Source organism: Labrus bergylta, chromosome 5 (genome assembly GCF_963930695.1).
Source record: "Labrus bergylta chromosome 5, fLabBer1.1, whole genome shotgun sequence".
In the NCBI taxonomy this organism is placed as follows: Eukaryota; Metazoa; Chordata; class Actinopteri; order Labriformes; family Labridae; genus Labrus; species Labrus bergylta.
Window position 1 is genome coordinate 13173099 of NC_089199.1, and position 13251 is coordinate 13186349.

The following is a 13251-nucleotide window of genomic DNA, read 5'->3' on the forward strand; positions in this document are numbered from 1 at the left end:
TGCACTTTTTTTTGTTGCATGCTTGCTTAAGCAAAATAAAAACTTGGGGGGTAATTAATATGCACCTTAGTGATATTATGAACAAGGTTGTTGTGGTTAAAACACTCAACACTCATTATGGACCCTTTAACAGTACGTTAAGTTACCATCTCTACCAGATTTCTAGGGACATTGGTTACATGCATGGGATGAAATTGTAATGGCTGTGTGGGGCGCTGGTGGCCTGTCGGTTGGCTTGCCTGCCCCATGCGCAGAGGCTGTATTCCCCATTCTCTCTGCCTTATTTCCGACTATCCACTGAACTGTCTCTCTAATAAAAGGCATAAAAAGCCCAAAAACAAATATTTAGAAAAACGAAGGATAAAAAGAACTTGTAATGGCAGCCTCCCAGGCTGCAATAACTACATCACAATGACTCTTTACAAAATCAGAACCCATATAGACCAAACAGAAATCATACAATAAATACAACTGGTAAACTAATGATTACAATCTCAGTTTCTTTTTATGTCAAGTCATTAGAAATATTTGTTTCTGTGTAAATATTCTAAAGGCAGCAGAGACACTTCGGCAACACTTGTAATAAAAGGAAATGAAATGAGTAAGAAGTGCTATGTGGGTTTAATTTCCTAGGTTAAGTCATTACACTACAAGTACTTCCACATCAAGTTCAAGATAAAAAATATTGGACAATGTTTTTCTTCCAAAAACTAGATTACAGAATACATCTACAACAAACAGAACTTTGTAAGAGTTAATATGTATAATCATAAACACCTGTGTCTTTTGTTTCCCTATACACCAAAAAAGTGAACACCCATGTTTCACAGTCTTTTTATCAACCTTTAAAATCATAAAGCTGAATCCATGTCAAACAATTGCCAGAAGCCTTCAGGTTTTTCTGGGGTTACTGACCTGGACTCTGCTGAGAGCTTCAGTAAGATTGGTTCGAATCCTGCAGGGCACAGAGAGCTGCTGCTGTCCTGAGACCAGCAGCTGAGCGGGGTGATGACACATCCTGCAGTTTTGGATCTTGTCTCCCTGTTCAGCAGTTCATGACAGCCTGTGTTTAGGCCCACCTGGTTTTTCACTGCGTTCACATCATGACGCTCACCGAGAGGTAAAGAAACATTTTTTTGTTTGTTACAGTTCATTAAAGGCCGACTATTTTCATCCCTGACAGTATGCTTACTCCTCTGTGAAAGCACCAACGGCCTCTTTTTGCACCTCCTCCGGTCTCTCGTAGTCAATTTCCTCTTTCCTACAATGCAGCTGGAATTCTGAGGCAGAACATTATTCTGGTTGTGTTCAAGGTTATTGGATATACATGTCAGCTGTGTGGCTTCAAGCTTGTTGTCCAGCAGGATATTGGACATTTGTTGTTCGGGCCCTGGTGATGTCTGGATGGCACTGTGGACCACTTCTTCGGGTTTGGGTTTGGCTGAATGCTCTGAGACTAAGGTGCTGAGCAGCTTCAGAGCCTCTTCAAGCATATTTCGTTCTCTCTCCTGCTTCTCTCTCAGACACTCCAGACTTTTCCTTAAGCTTTGCAGGTTTGAGCCAAGTTCTGCTGTATTTTCTCCACTCTACGTGAAATGATAAAAACAAACAACAAGACTCAACAAATGCAGAAACATTTACTAGTCACTACAAGATTAAAACAAATGAAACAAATTAATTACCTTTTGTACTTTCTCCTCCAGGTCTGTTGTAATCTCTCTCTGGGAGTTCACTTTATCCAGCAAAGTTTCAAACTGCTGCAAAATGTTACTTTGAAGACTACTAAGACTATTTTGCACTATGAAAAAATAATGAAAGGTAGAAATAAATATATCATTGAAAAAACATTACAATTTCACTCTAAAATTAAATAAATATATAACAGTAAATAACAAACACAACAAACATAAAATACATAGAGCCCTAGAGTAAAACCTTAAAGTAACAGCAGATGTAAATTACCAATGTTTAAACATTGGACAAAGGGCACCATCTACAGGAAATAACAAGTATTACCGGTAACTGCTTCCCCTTTTCCCCCTGAGTGCCCTTCTTTGTCTTTAGTTTCAGCAAAAATACACATCTGTAAATTGGGTAACTTACATGTTGATGCAAAGTTGTCAAATCTTCCAAGGGTGTTTTGGCACACAGCAGTATTTTTCTCTGTGCCAGAAACCAGCTGTTGGATCGAGAAAGAAAAAAAATACATATTTTAATAACTTACATCAATCAATAGATTAGCAGTAAACTGAAAAAGCAACAGAATAAATGCCTTTTACAACTTACGTTGCTTAGGGTTTCTCGAATATGATGAAATTCTTTAGTCAAATGATCACTGTTAAAGCATATAAACGCAAAGTTTCCAGAGGCATATTTTAAATTTTTCAAAATGTAATAATCCAGGGCAAATTGTACGTTTCATGAGACATAAAAAAGTACCTGTCATATTTTTCTTTTGCCTTTTTCTTGTCATCTTCAAATTTCTCAAGTAGTCCAAAAGCTTTGCTTTTGTCCTTTAAGTCTCCAAGCAGGAGAGGTCTGGTGTGGTAACTGCATGAAAACTTTGGGTCACTTCCCTTAGGAATAAGAGAAAAAACTGAGGTTAAGAGATAGATATTTTTTACAGGATTAATCTCAATTTCTGCACTCATGATCCAGTGAGCTACTACCCAGGGTATCCACCCAAAATAAATGTTTTCCTTGAGTGGATTCGTGGGTAAATACAAGTTTTACAATACTGTAGTACATTGATTGGGTTTATTTTCAAAAAGGTCTCTTACTAAAGATTAGCACTTAAAATAATTGTTTGTTACTTGCTTTAAAAACAGTTTAGAAAATACAGGAGAGTATACATTTCTATTATCACAGAATATGCAATCAATGATGCCAACCAGTCGCTCTAAAAATGGTCTTGTCTTACTAGATCTCTGTGGTATTTGAAAAATAAGCCTTTATAGCTCACCTCTTGTGAACTTTGTTGGGAGGTCCTCGAAGACAAACTCATATCTTGAGATGCGCCTTGAGAGTTCTCAGGCCAAAACTGGGACCCAAAGAACAACTGAGAGTCTGTAAGATTGGAGTATCCGCTCGTAGCCATATTCCTGTGGGTTATGTTGTCCCATCCAGATATGATGATTAAAGAAAACACAAAACAGTATTTGTCCATGCCGTAGAAGAGACTGACAGCCTTTGTACACATCAGTTAAACACAGAGACACACATAAAACAATGCACCATGAAGTGGGTTTAAACTATTAATGAGTTTTTAAGTATGTTGCCCTTAAATATTTCTTAAAATAGAGATAGATAGCTATAAGTAGTACACATTGTTTACTACTGTAGCAGACTTTAGCTAACCTGCTTGCGGGTTGGATGTTGAGCATTTCTTTTATTTTCCTGATATGACTCATTGCGTCTGGTCACCTGTCAGTAAAGATAAAAACATTTTAACAGAAGTTGAAACATTTTATGTCTTTACACCAAATTAGCCGCCGACGTGTGACGGAGTCCATCAACATTAAGTAACTGTCAACAGTTTAACCAAAACATTCTTATCAACATTTTTCGGACACTAGTTATAAGTTTACTAAAGTAAAACACTCACAGTTGATTGAATACTTAAAATTCATAAAAATTTTACGACCATAGAGTGTAAATATTACGTTATGACTCACGGTTTCACGGGATCTGATAAAGAGGTAGAGGTACACAGGAAGTGCGCTCGCGACTGTCTGAATTTCCCGCCATTTGACCTGACATGCCGAGGCGTTCAGGTACCGCTGAAAAAGTCAAACAGGTTTAAAGAGGAAGAGGACTAAGCATCGGGACACTGGCAGACATGATAGTGATGAACGTTGCTTGGAGGGCCCCCCAATTGATTTTTGCTGATGGCCCCTACAGACTCTAAAATCTCCACTGCCGATACGTTTTATACTTTAATCTTTGACCACATAAAGTCATTAACTCAGGTCAAACTTTGTCCTTTTAATCAGGTCTCTCCTGTGTTGTTTATTCATTACAGTGTTTATTTCCTTCTTCTAAGCCAAGACTTTATCACCAACATCTCTCTCTGAATGCTGGGATCTAACATTTCAGCTTTACTGTTGCATGTTCCCTCCAAGAATCATCAGCTTAACATGGTGGAGGGGTTCAAGTGTCCCCGTGAGCCCCTGTGAGTTGCTGTTCCCCTCTAATAAATATTTTTCAAAAGGTTAAAGTCAGCAATAACTGACGTGTAATTTTCATCAGGTCGTTTACCTAAAATAATTAACCCTACTCGAGAGCTCCTTGGATCTCTGAATCAAACTCTTTCCCTTTAGGACATTTCGTTTCTCCTGTCCGACCTAATGTGTTTTTCAAAAAATGAATGCATTAAAAATGTCGAACATTTTCATGAAAAAAATGTGAAAATTTTCATGAAAAAAAATAGGTTTAAAAAATGTTGAAAATGTTCATAAAAAATGTCGACTTCAAAGATGTCGACATTTTTCATGAAAAAATGTTGACTTCAAAAATGTCAAACATTTACATGAATACATTTAGACTTCAAAAATATGGAAAATTTTCATGGAAAAAGTATAACTGCAAAAATTTTGAAAACCAGAGTTAGTCAATGAAAGTCAAGACAAAATGAAAAATCCTGCAGCTCGTCTAGTGTCCGCTTGAGGCTGGCTCCAGGAAACCCTGGGGGGAAAAAATGCCAAAAAGCCAGTTTTACTGCATAAATCGTTTACAGCCTGGTACAAAAAACGAAACAGGTCTGATAGTTATTGTCCTCACACACTGTACAGGGGTTGAATTTTAAACAGCTCCGTATTATCAATAGTTAGGTGCGTAGCTGACCTGATTGTCAGGTGTAACTATTTGTCAAGAGGCTTAAAACCAGCCTCAGCTCCAGCTCTCAGCTTTTCATTAGGTTGACAGAAAGTTAGGGTGAGACAGCATTTCCAGCATGGCGGCTGCTGCCGATGAGCTTCTGGAGCAACCTGCCGTAACAGATGGATGACGTCACTCAGGCTTCATCCATTAATATTTACAGTAAATGGCCGGGACACTGGCAGACATGATGATGATGAACGCTGGTTGGAGGGCCCCCAAATTGATTTTTGCCTCGCACCCCAGACTCTAGAATCGTCACTGGTTATGCCGTTATATGATATGCTGTTCATGATGTGATGGATTGGAGTAATTTGGACCAAACAGTAGCCTAGTATTTCTTATTTAGAATTATTTTGTTGAAGGAACTTCTGTGCCATCCAACAGTTTATGTCATTGAGACAGTCTCTGACAGCAGCTAGGCTGGGTCCCAAAGTCTTATAGAAAGGTGTCTGTATGTTGTCTGCATAGCAATAACGGGAGGCATTACAGTGGTGGATGATTTAGCCAAGAGGCAGCATGTAAACTGAAAAAAGATTGGATCTTAAACCGAACCTTGTGGTACACCCAAGGTAACATTAGAGGTGAAGTAGTTACCTTTGGTGACTGCAAAGGTTCATTCTATAAGATAAGAATCAAACCAGTTAACCGAGTGAACTTGATCCCGACCCAATTTTTTAGAAGAGCAATTAAAATAACACGATCAACTGTATCAAAAGCTTAACTACAAGCTAAAAGAACTAAAATTGCATCATCATCCCATCTGCAGCTAAAAGTAACTCATAGATACCTCGAGAAGGCCTGTCTCCGTGCTTTGACATGCTCTAATACCAGATTCAAATTTGAATTTCTCAAAGAGATGACAATATACAAATACAGAGTGAGTAGCATGGTTTCTAATTTAACAGATTTTTGCTAATAAATGTGTGGTTGGCTAATAGGCCTTAAAATGTGTGTGTATCATACTGACTGTATAACATGATTGACTGTTTAAAATTAATGAACAGTCAGCTGTGTGTATTGGCTTTATAATGTGATTAATTGAAAAGCTGGACATTTGTACCGACAAAGCAAAATATCAATTTAACAAGCCCTTTAATTCGCTTTTTTTCTTGCTGTTTCTTGTAAAGGGCTTTATGTTAAACTACGATAATATCTATTATATTTCACTAAACATTTGTATGCAATTTTTCATTGTATAGGTGAATTGTAATAAAGAAGCCGGCTAGTGGGTGGCTGGGGTGGGACATTTACATAGCATGACACAAATTGAAATAAAGAAATTATTCAGTATATTATCAAACAAATTAAAATGTATATGAAAATTTCTTAACTTAAGTTCAGTTGATGATAGTGTATATTTATTTAAATGAACATGCAGTTGCATCACTTCAGAAGCAAATCTATGTAGGCTATATAATTCTTTATTACTGCAATTTTTGAATGAGCTTAAGTGAATAAGACTATCATTACACAGTTTACTTTGATCAGTTTTAAAAAAAAAATGTAAATAGTTTTACAGAGCAATTTTGTAATAATTGTAATATTTTGTAACTATGTGTTGTGTTGTACTACAACATTTTGTTTTTTTTACTTTGTTCGTACATAGGCCTATGTACATTCATTGACAATAATCAAAATTTTACAGTATCAGTAAAACATTTGACAAACAGCAATCACACCTGCTACAAAGAAGAGATAAGAGATTTGATAAATTATCTCATTACGTTGATAGAACAAAATACAAAGGGGGAAAAAAAGTAAACAAGTAAACTGATTAAGAGTCGGAAAAGGGATAGACTAAGTTATAATCATAAGTGAAGAGAGTTTTTTTTACATTTGTATAGTAGCAAAAATATCTTTGTTATGATGATATATACGATATCATCCGATATGATATATATACAATGTGTTTGTCTTTAAAACGACTCCGAACCAGATATTTAACACGTAATGTAGCACATACACAGTGAGGAATTTATTTTGAAAGTCGTGGCCGGAAGTGTAAATGCTCAGTCAAAGCACGGAGCAATGAGCTACGCACTGTGGTGCTGAGTATCTGTTGCTGAACTGCAGCTGTGTTGGTGAAAAACCTGTCAACATTATAAATGATTGTGTTGTGATACCTCTGCGACGGACGAGATCTGACGGTAACACCACCACACCTGGGAGTTTGGTCAGGCCAAAGCCTGGTGTTTGGCTGGTGAGTTAACTTTTTCTTTTACAATGAATGTGCAGCTGCTAACCGTGTAAAGGATAAACTCTAATGTTTAACATATTTAAATGCATCTACATATTTACCTCTCTAACGCGAGCCTGGTTATTTTAGTCCAGACTGCTATCACAATCAAGACACAACTTCATCCTAGTGACAGGTGCTGCTAGCTAGCTCAACACCTTGTCTGTTTCCTGTCACACTCAGCTGACGTTTAGCCATTTTTAAGACTTTTTCCGCTTGATAATTTAAGCTTAAAATAATTATTTGTATCGGAAGTTGTAAGTGAACGAATAAAAACAGGAGAGTGTGGGGTTTGTATGAAAGCCCTCATTTGAAAGACTTCCCCCTCATGAATATTGAAGCTCTGTTTCTGTGGGTGACTCATCTGTATGGATTGGATACGACACTTACAAATGACAAACATGCACTACAACTTTGTGTAGGCCTAACCCTGTTTAAACGGACCTCAGCCAGAAGGGCATTTAACCTTTTCAAATGTATAGAGATGTCAACCAAGTTAAGACACTAACATTGTGTGTGTTTATATGAGACAAGTTTAATAATTCACCTCAAAATGTCTTTGTTGTGGCCCTTTTTTTTTTTTTAACTTGTAAAGGTGCTTTTTTTAAACAACTGACATAGTATCATTCTTGCTTGTTCAGCCAAAAAGTTTAGTTAAGTAGTTTTGCAACAAAGTGATTTTTTTTAAATCTTTTGTGAAACCACCTGTCCAAAACCCAAAGACTCTTATCATAAATATATATCATATCATAAATTAAGAAATTTCATAAATGACAAGAAAACGCAGGATGCCCTTACATTTAAGGAGCTTGAACAAGTGATGGTTGAGATTTGTACTTGAAATAAAACTTAACCTAATGTTTTTGCAAATAATCGTCTTTCTTTCACTCGTATAGAAATCCACTTATTGTTCCACTTCCAACTCTGTTAACAATAAAATAAATTAGCCATATTTGTACTTTCCATGAATCTTTTATGCCGTTTGTGTGGAAAACTATACGACTGTTTCATTATATAAAGAGGCCAAACAAATGTAACACATTGAAATGCATCAATAAGATACAGTCTTAAACTGGAAATCCTTTTTTTTATATCACTTAATTATGTATGTAAAAATCATTTCAAAGACTAAAAATGTTAACAGGCACATGATACCAAGTTTTTGTGAACTTTGTACCTGGTCAAAGAGTTTATTTTTAATCATCCTTGGTTCCTGTAATACATGGGATAAGGTATGTGTGCTAAAATTGTGCGTTGTCAAAGTTTCTTTTTGTGCTTTTAAAGGGTTTGAATATGGCTCTGTCGTTCCTGTTGGTCTTGGCTGCAACTGTGATCCTCATCAGACCCGAGACTCCTGTGACTAAGGTAGAAACCAGGTGATACTCAACCTATGAGAGCTTTGTTTTGGGTTGCACTGATTTGTAAATCTGTCACTGCTGTTCTGTCTGTAGGCCCTACATCAGAACTCCCTAGAGTGCTGCGGAGAAAAACAGAGAGGGAACAATTCATGTTCAAATGACACTCACTGTGAACCAGGTACAGTGAAAGAGTTATGACATTTTGACATCATGATACTTGTATCTGTTATCAATACAATATTTGCCTGAATTTTTGTTTAATTAAGTTTAAAGAGCCCATATTATGCCTTTTTGGGGTTCGTATATTTAATCTATGTATCTACTTTTGTACGTTCACAATAGCTAAAGTCCAAAAAAAGTGTCTGTTTTCATGTACTGCTCCTCCTTGCTCCCTCTACACTCTGAGTCCGTCAGCTACGCTCTGTTGAGCCCACACTGTTAGACCCCACGTGGGCCAAGTCTGCTCTGATTGGTCTGCTGATCCGCTCTGTCGTTATTGGTCAGTTGCTCAGCATGCGTCTCGGAAATTTCAACATGAGCTGCAGGGCTTGCCACAACGAGCCAATGGGCTTAGATCAGTGATCTCACACTGACAATGACGTCGGACTGACAAATTTTTATCAAGAGGGGGCTAGAACCGAGCGTTACCTGCAGCTAATGCTACAGCTAACAGGAGGAGGCAGGAGAAGCCGCGTTTCCGCGGACTTTTTTTGCACATAGATGTGCCTAAACATGCACAGGACACTTGGAAAACACACTAAAGAGCATATAAAACCAGAAAAAGCATAATATGGGACCTTTGAAATAGATTAGCAACAGAATATATCTGTTTCAGGGGATAACTGCAACTCAAGACAGCATTGATAAAGATAAATGTAGCAAATGTATATAAAAAAAAAAAAGGAAATTACTTTTTTAGTGTTAACTACCTGTACTTAACTTATTTCTTGTGACAAGGCCATTAGGCAATGACATTGATTTCTCAGAACAAGGGTATTAAAAGTAAAAAAAAATGGCTTGTCAAATATATTCCGTTTTTTTTTTTCAGGATGCTTCTTGCGTGTCCTTGAGAACAGCAACACTGTTTGCATATTTTGTGACTCTGCTGCTGTGGATTTGGAAAACATAACAGTCTGCACCTACAGTAAGATCTCTGCTCTGTCTAACTGTGGATTACATTTCCAATGCTAAACAGGTTTTTCTGTTTCTTAATTTGCCCCTTTTTTTGCCCTCACTAGACTACACAGTGGAGAGGAAGAATCACACAACTGTGACTACTGTCATTCCCAAGATTGGTAAGGTATCACGTTGTTGGGATCTGATGGGGCAAATAGAATGCCAAATACAATACAATTAATTACAATACAATAGAATTAGAATACAATATATACTATAATAAAATACAATTAATAGAAATAATAATCAGGATTATTTATGTCTTTAAAAAGAAACGTTGATCACAAGTCATGAGATACAGGGTGACATCCTGGTGTCAAGGACTGAAAACCACAAAAGGAACCAAAGTTACCACAATGCATAGGCACAAACAGTCAGACATTTTTACATATCAGAATCATAACAGCAGCAGCACCTATAACAGGTAATGATAGTTGAGGAAACGGTGTCAAAAACCTGAATTACAAGCAGCTATCTAAACACAAGGAGTGGCCAGTGAGGTTGAGTTTCTAAGTAAATAAATAAATGAATGAATGTTGTAAAAACTTACAATGATTAATATGAAATGTATGTCAGAGGAAATGCGAGTAGTGTACCTTTTTGTAGTGATAATCAGATGTGTTGTGGTGGATTACATTTCTGGTGCAGCTGGTTAGACCTCCTGTTTTGTCTTTGATCAGGAGGGCCGGGTGTGGCAGCCTCTCTTCTTCTGGGAACACTGCTGATCAGCCTGTTCCTGATCCTCTCCGTCGCTTCCTTTTTCTACCTCAAACGCTCCAACCGACTCCCGAGCATCTTTTACCGCCGCAACAAGGGTACAAACTCCACAGTGCTTGACACTCTGTTATTAATCAAACAGGGTTATGAAGTTCAACTGTTCCTGTTGAGCCACCACACCCGTTTAATCCCTTAATAAAACATGGACTTGTTTTAGAACATGGACACAAGGATGCTGCCATGCAGTGTTTCTTATTCTGTTTACCTTATTTTAATTGTTTTGTTCTTTTTCAGCCTTCATATTCCAACCAAGTGAAACGGTAGGTTCATTTTCGTATCTTATTACAGACCAGAACATTCAGAGCCTTGAACTAGCAGTGTTCTCTGGTCGTACGAAGACATGATTTATGTCTCTCAGGGATAGTTTTAATTTGTTTTTTTCTTCCCTTCTAGGCTGTCATGATCCCGTCCTCGGCAGGTAAGATTACTTCACTGTCTGTGACTGTTAACTACCTCTTTTGAAACTGTAACTGTCCGAGCTTGTTCAACAGGTTGTGTGAAGCTATTGAGCAATGAAAAACTGTCAAAACTAGGAGTACCTGGCAAAAAGAGTTTTACTTTTTTACAGTCTTTTGATAAGCGTGATAGAAGTCTGCTGAAAGATGGCATCAACGACTCCTGTGCTCGTCTCCTCTTGCCCCCCCCCCCACACACACACACACACACACACACACACTTGTCTGATTACATGTTCTGCTCTGTTTTGTGTTTCCTTTGAAGTGAGGAAGCCGAGATATGTCCGAAGGGAGCGGCCCTCTGCAGCATCCACGCTGAACAGTGGCACCGTGCCCACGGCATCCAGCACTCAAGACTACACCGTGTAGGAGGAGGGACGGGAGTGCTGGTGCAGTTAGGCAAGAACGCTCAGGAATGAAGTTAGACTTTCTGATCATCAGAAGGGATCCACAGAAAGACCAGCTGACTCGTGCACAGGTGACCAAATGTAACTGTAGCTGCTTCACATCACTAGGACTGCTACCTTTACTGTATGAGGTATGATTCTGAAAAGATGAGGGTCACCCAATTCTTTTATTTTTGAATTAGTTTTTCACACACAAAAAAAAAAACAGTTTCAGTGTTTTTCTGTGAACTTGTTTTTTCCACTCATGGTGCTCTCTTTGTTTTGAAGTTTAAATATTATTATTATATAGTTTGTATCTGTTCTTTGATGGTCTCTGTTTAATCTAAATGGGTTTAATCAATAAAGATACAGACCTCTCTTTTAAAGGAATAGTTTAAAATACTCTTAACTCCCTCCCCGTTAATAAATATAAAAAACACCTTTACCAAGGGATTGAACATGTCTGATCTCTTTTAATCAGGACAAAAGAGGAAACTGAGTGGAGAATCTACAACTCCTCATCTTCTGGGTTGTACTTTTTCCACTCTTTTTCTACAAATTAAAAGACAGACCCTGCTAGCTGTTTTTCTTTTTTCTCTGTCTTCCTCCTAAAACAGGTGAATTGTTGTTTGCTGCAGTCGTACTTTGAACAGATTTCAGAATGTTAGCGACTGTACATCCAAGTCTCTTCAAGAAAACACACAAAAGAGTATTTCCTAAAGTGCCAAACTCTTCCTTTAAAAGCAAAGTTGAATCAAGACAGTGACCACGTTGGGTTATTTTGGGACAAAGTGCCAGCCCAGTGACATTTTATGGAAGTTTTTATAAGTTTGCTAATTAGAATGTGTTTTTTTTTTTTTTTTATGTGTGTGATATTTATTTGCATTTTGTAACTGTGCACTGACTTTTACTGATAACGATAAGACCAACTGAATACATCTTTTGGTGGACCGGGACATTTTAAAAAGAGTTATTGCAGGGTTTTTATGGTCGATTGATCCTTTATGTTGATTTTCATTTTTTGTATTTATTATTTTTGTGAGCTTAACCAAGGAGAATGTATCACATACAAATAATCTAACACTAATGTGAGGAATCAGCATTTTGAAACAGACCCACTCAAACACAATAGAAGTTGTTTCAACAAAAAGCTATTTCTTTTTTGCAAATGAAACTCTTTCAGAATCCTGTTATTAGTTATGTGAAAACAGGAAAATTGCTAAACCCTCTTGCACTTTATTACTCTGAAGTCATCAGCCAATATCAGGCCCTTGTTTTCAAAGAATGACTTAAATGAACATGTGCCATCCGGGATGAGTGAGATTTTCTTTTTGTTTCTTTGGCAGCATTATTGTTGCATTATTAAAATTACTTGACTGCGATCTAATTTTGCCAAATGTTGTCTGAAGAAAAATGCATTGACTGTGTGCTATAACTGTGATTACTGTGCCAAAATCAGCTTTAAAAGCAGACAGGATTTATTTGGTGTTGAGGTGGTGAATGATTGGGTATTTGAATTATATCCAGTGGCCTTTACTGTATACAATCCTTCAACCAGGACAGTTATCCAACTTTTATTAGCTACATTGAATTTTCTATCTTGACAACACAAAGTCATAAATATCTTTAGTATCTATGAAGCCACGTGAAGTGAACCAGGCCAAAGGCAGCAACCATTCCATAAATATTCCCCTTTTTGCTTCTTGTGTTTGCTTTTGTACGGACGAACCATAAGCTGAATACATGTACATATTGTTTTATACGATGGTGTATCGTTTTCGTATTGATGTATATATTCTGGTTTCGATGCCATGAAGACTACTCTGAAGACCTGTGTAATAATGAAGAAATAAAGCACCTTTCCACAACCAAAGTTTACCATTGTGCTGTTATAGATACACACACACACACACACATTGTCTTATATTTCATGTTATTTAATGCAAAAAGTGGGACATTTTTAAATGTTTCATTTTTTATATTTG

At 37.2% G+C, this 13251-nt stretch overlaps 2 protein-coding genes across 3 annotated transcripts; one reads left to right on the top strand and one right to left on the bottom strand.

Annotated features, from left to right (window-relative positions):
* Positions 1-26: 26 nt before the first annotated feature.
* On the bottom strand, positions 27-10393 carry iho1 (interactor of HORMAD1 1). Of its 2 annotated transcripts, XM_020642434.3 has the most exons (9): positions 10245-10393; positions 3675-3779; positions 3358-3423; positions 2963-3101; positions 2440-2576; positions 2287-2335; positions 2104-2179; positions 1683-1798; positions 27-1586 (listed from the first exon to the last, which is right to left on the bottom strand). In XM_020642434.3, the coding sequence occupies exons 3-9, from the start codon at positions 3408-3410 to the stop codon at positions 852-854; spliced, it is 1305 nt and encodes a 434-aa protein (XP_020498090.1). In that variant the 5' UTR covers positions 3411-3423; positions 3675-3779; positions 10245-10393; the 3' UTR covers positions 27-851. The 2 variants fall into 2 exon arrangements, with proteins under 2 accessions (XP_020498090.1, XP_029134826.1); XM_029278993.2 differs by lacking the exons at positions 3358-3423; positions 3675-3779; positions 10245-10393 and having other exon boundaries at positions 2963-3326.
* Positions 6857-13139, top strand: c5h1orf159 (chromosome 5 C1orf159 homolog). Its single transcript, XM_020642435.3, has 9 exons — positions 6857-7078; positions 8399-8479; positions 8566-8650; positions 9521-9616; positions 9711-9767; positions 10329-10463; positions 10660-10685; positions 10819-10843; positions 11146-13139. The coding sequence occupies exons 2-9, from the start codon at positions 8408-8410 to the stop codon at positions 11247-11249; spliced, it is 600 nt and encodes a 199-aa protein (XP_020498091.1). The 5' UTR covers positions 6857-7078; positions 8399-8407; the 3' UTR covers positions 11250-13139.
* The last annotated feature ends 112 nt before the right edge of the window (positions 13140-13251 follow it).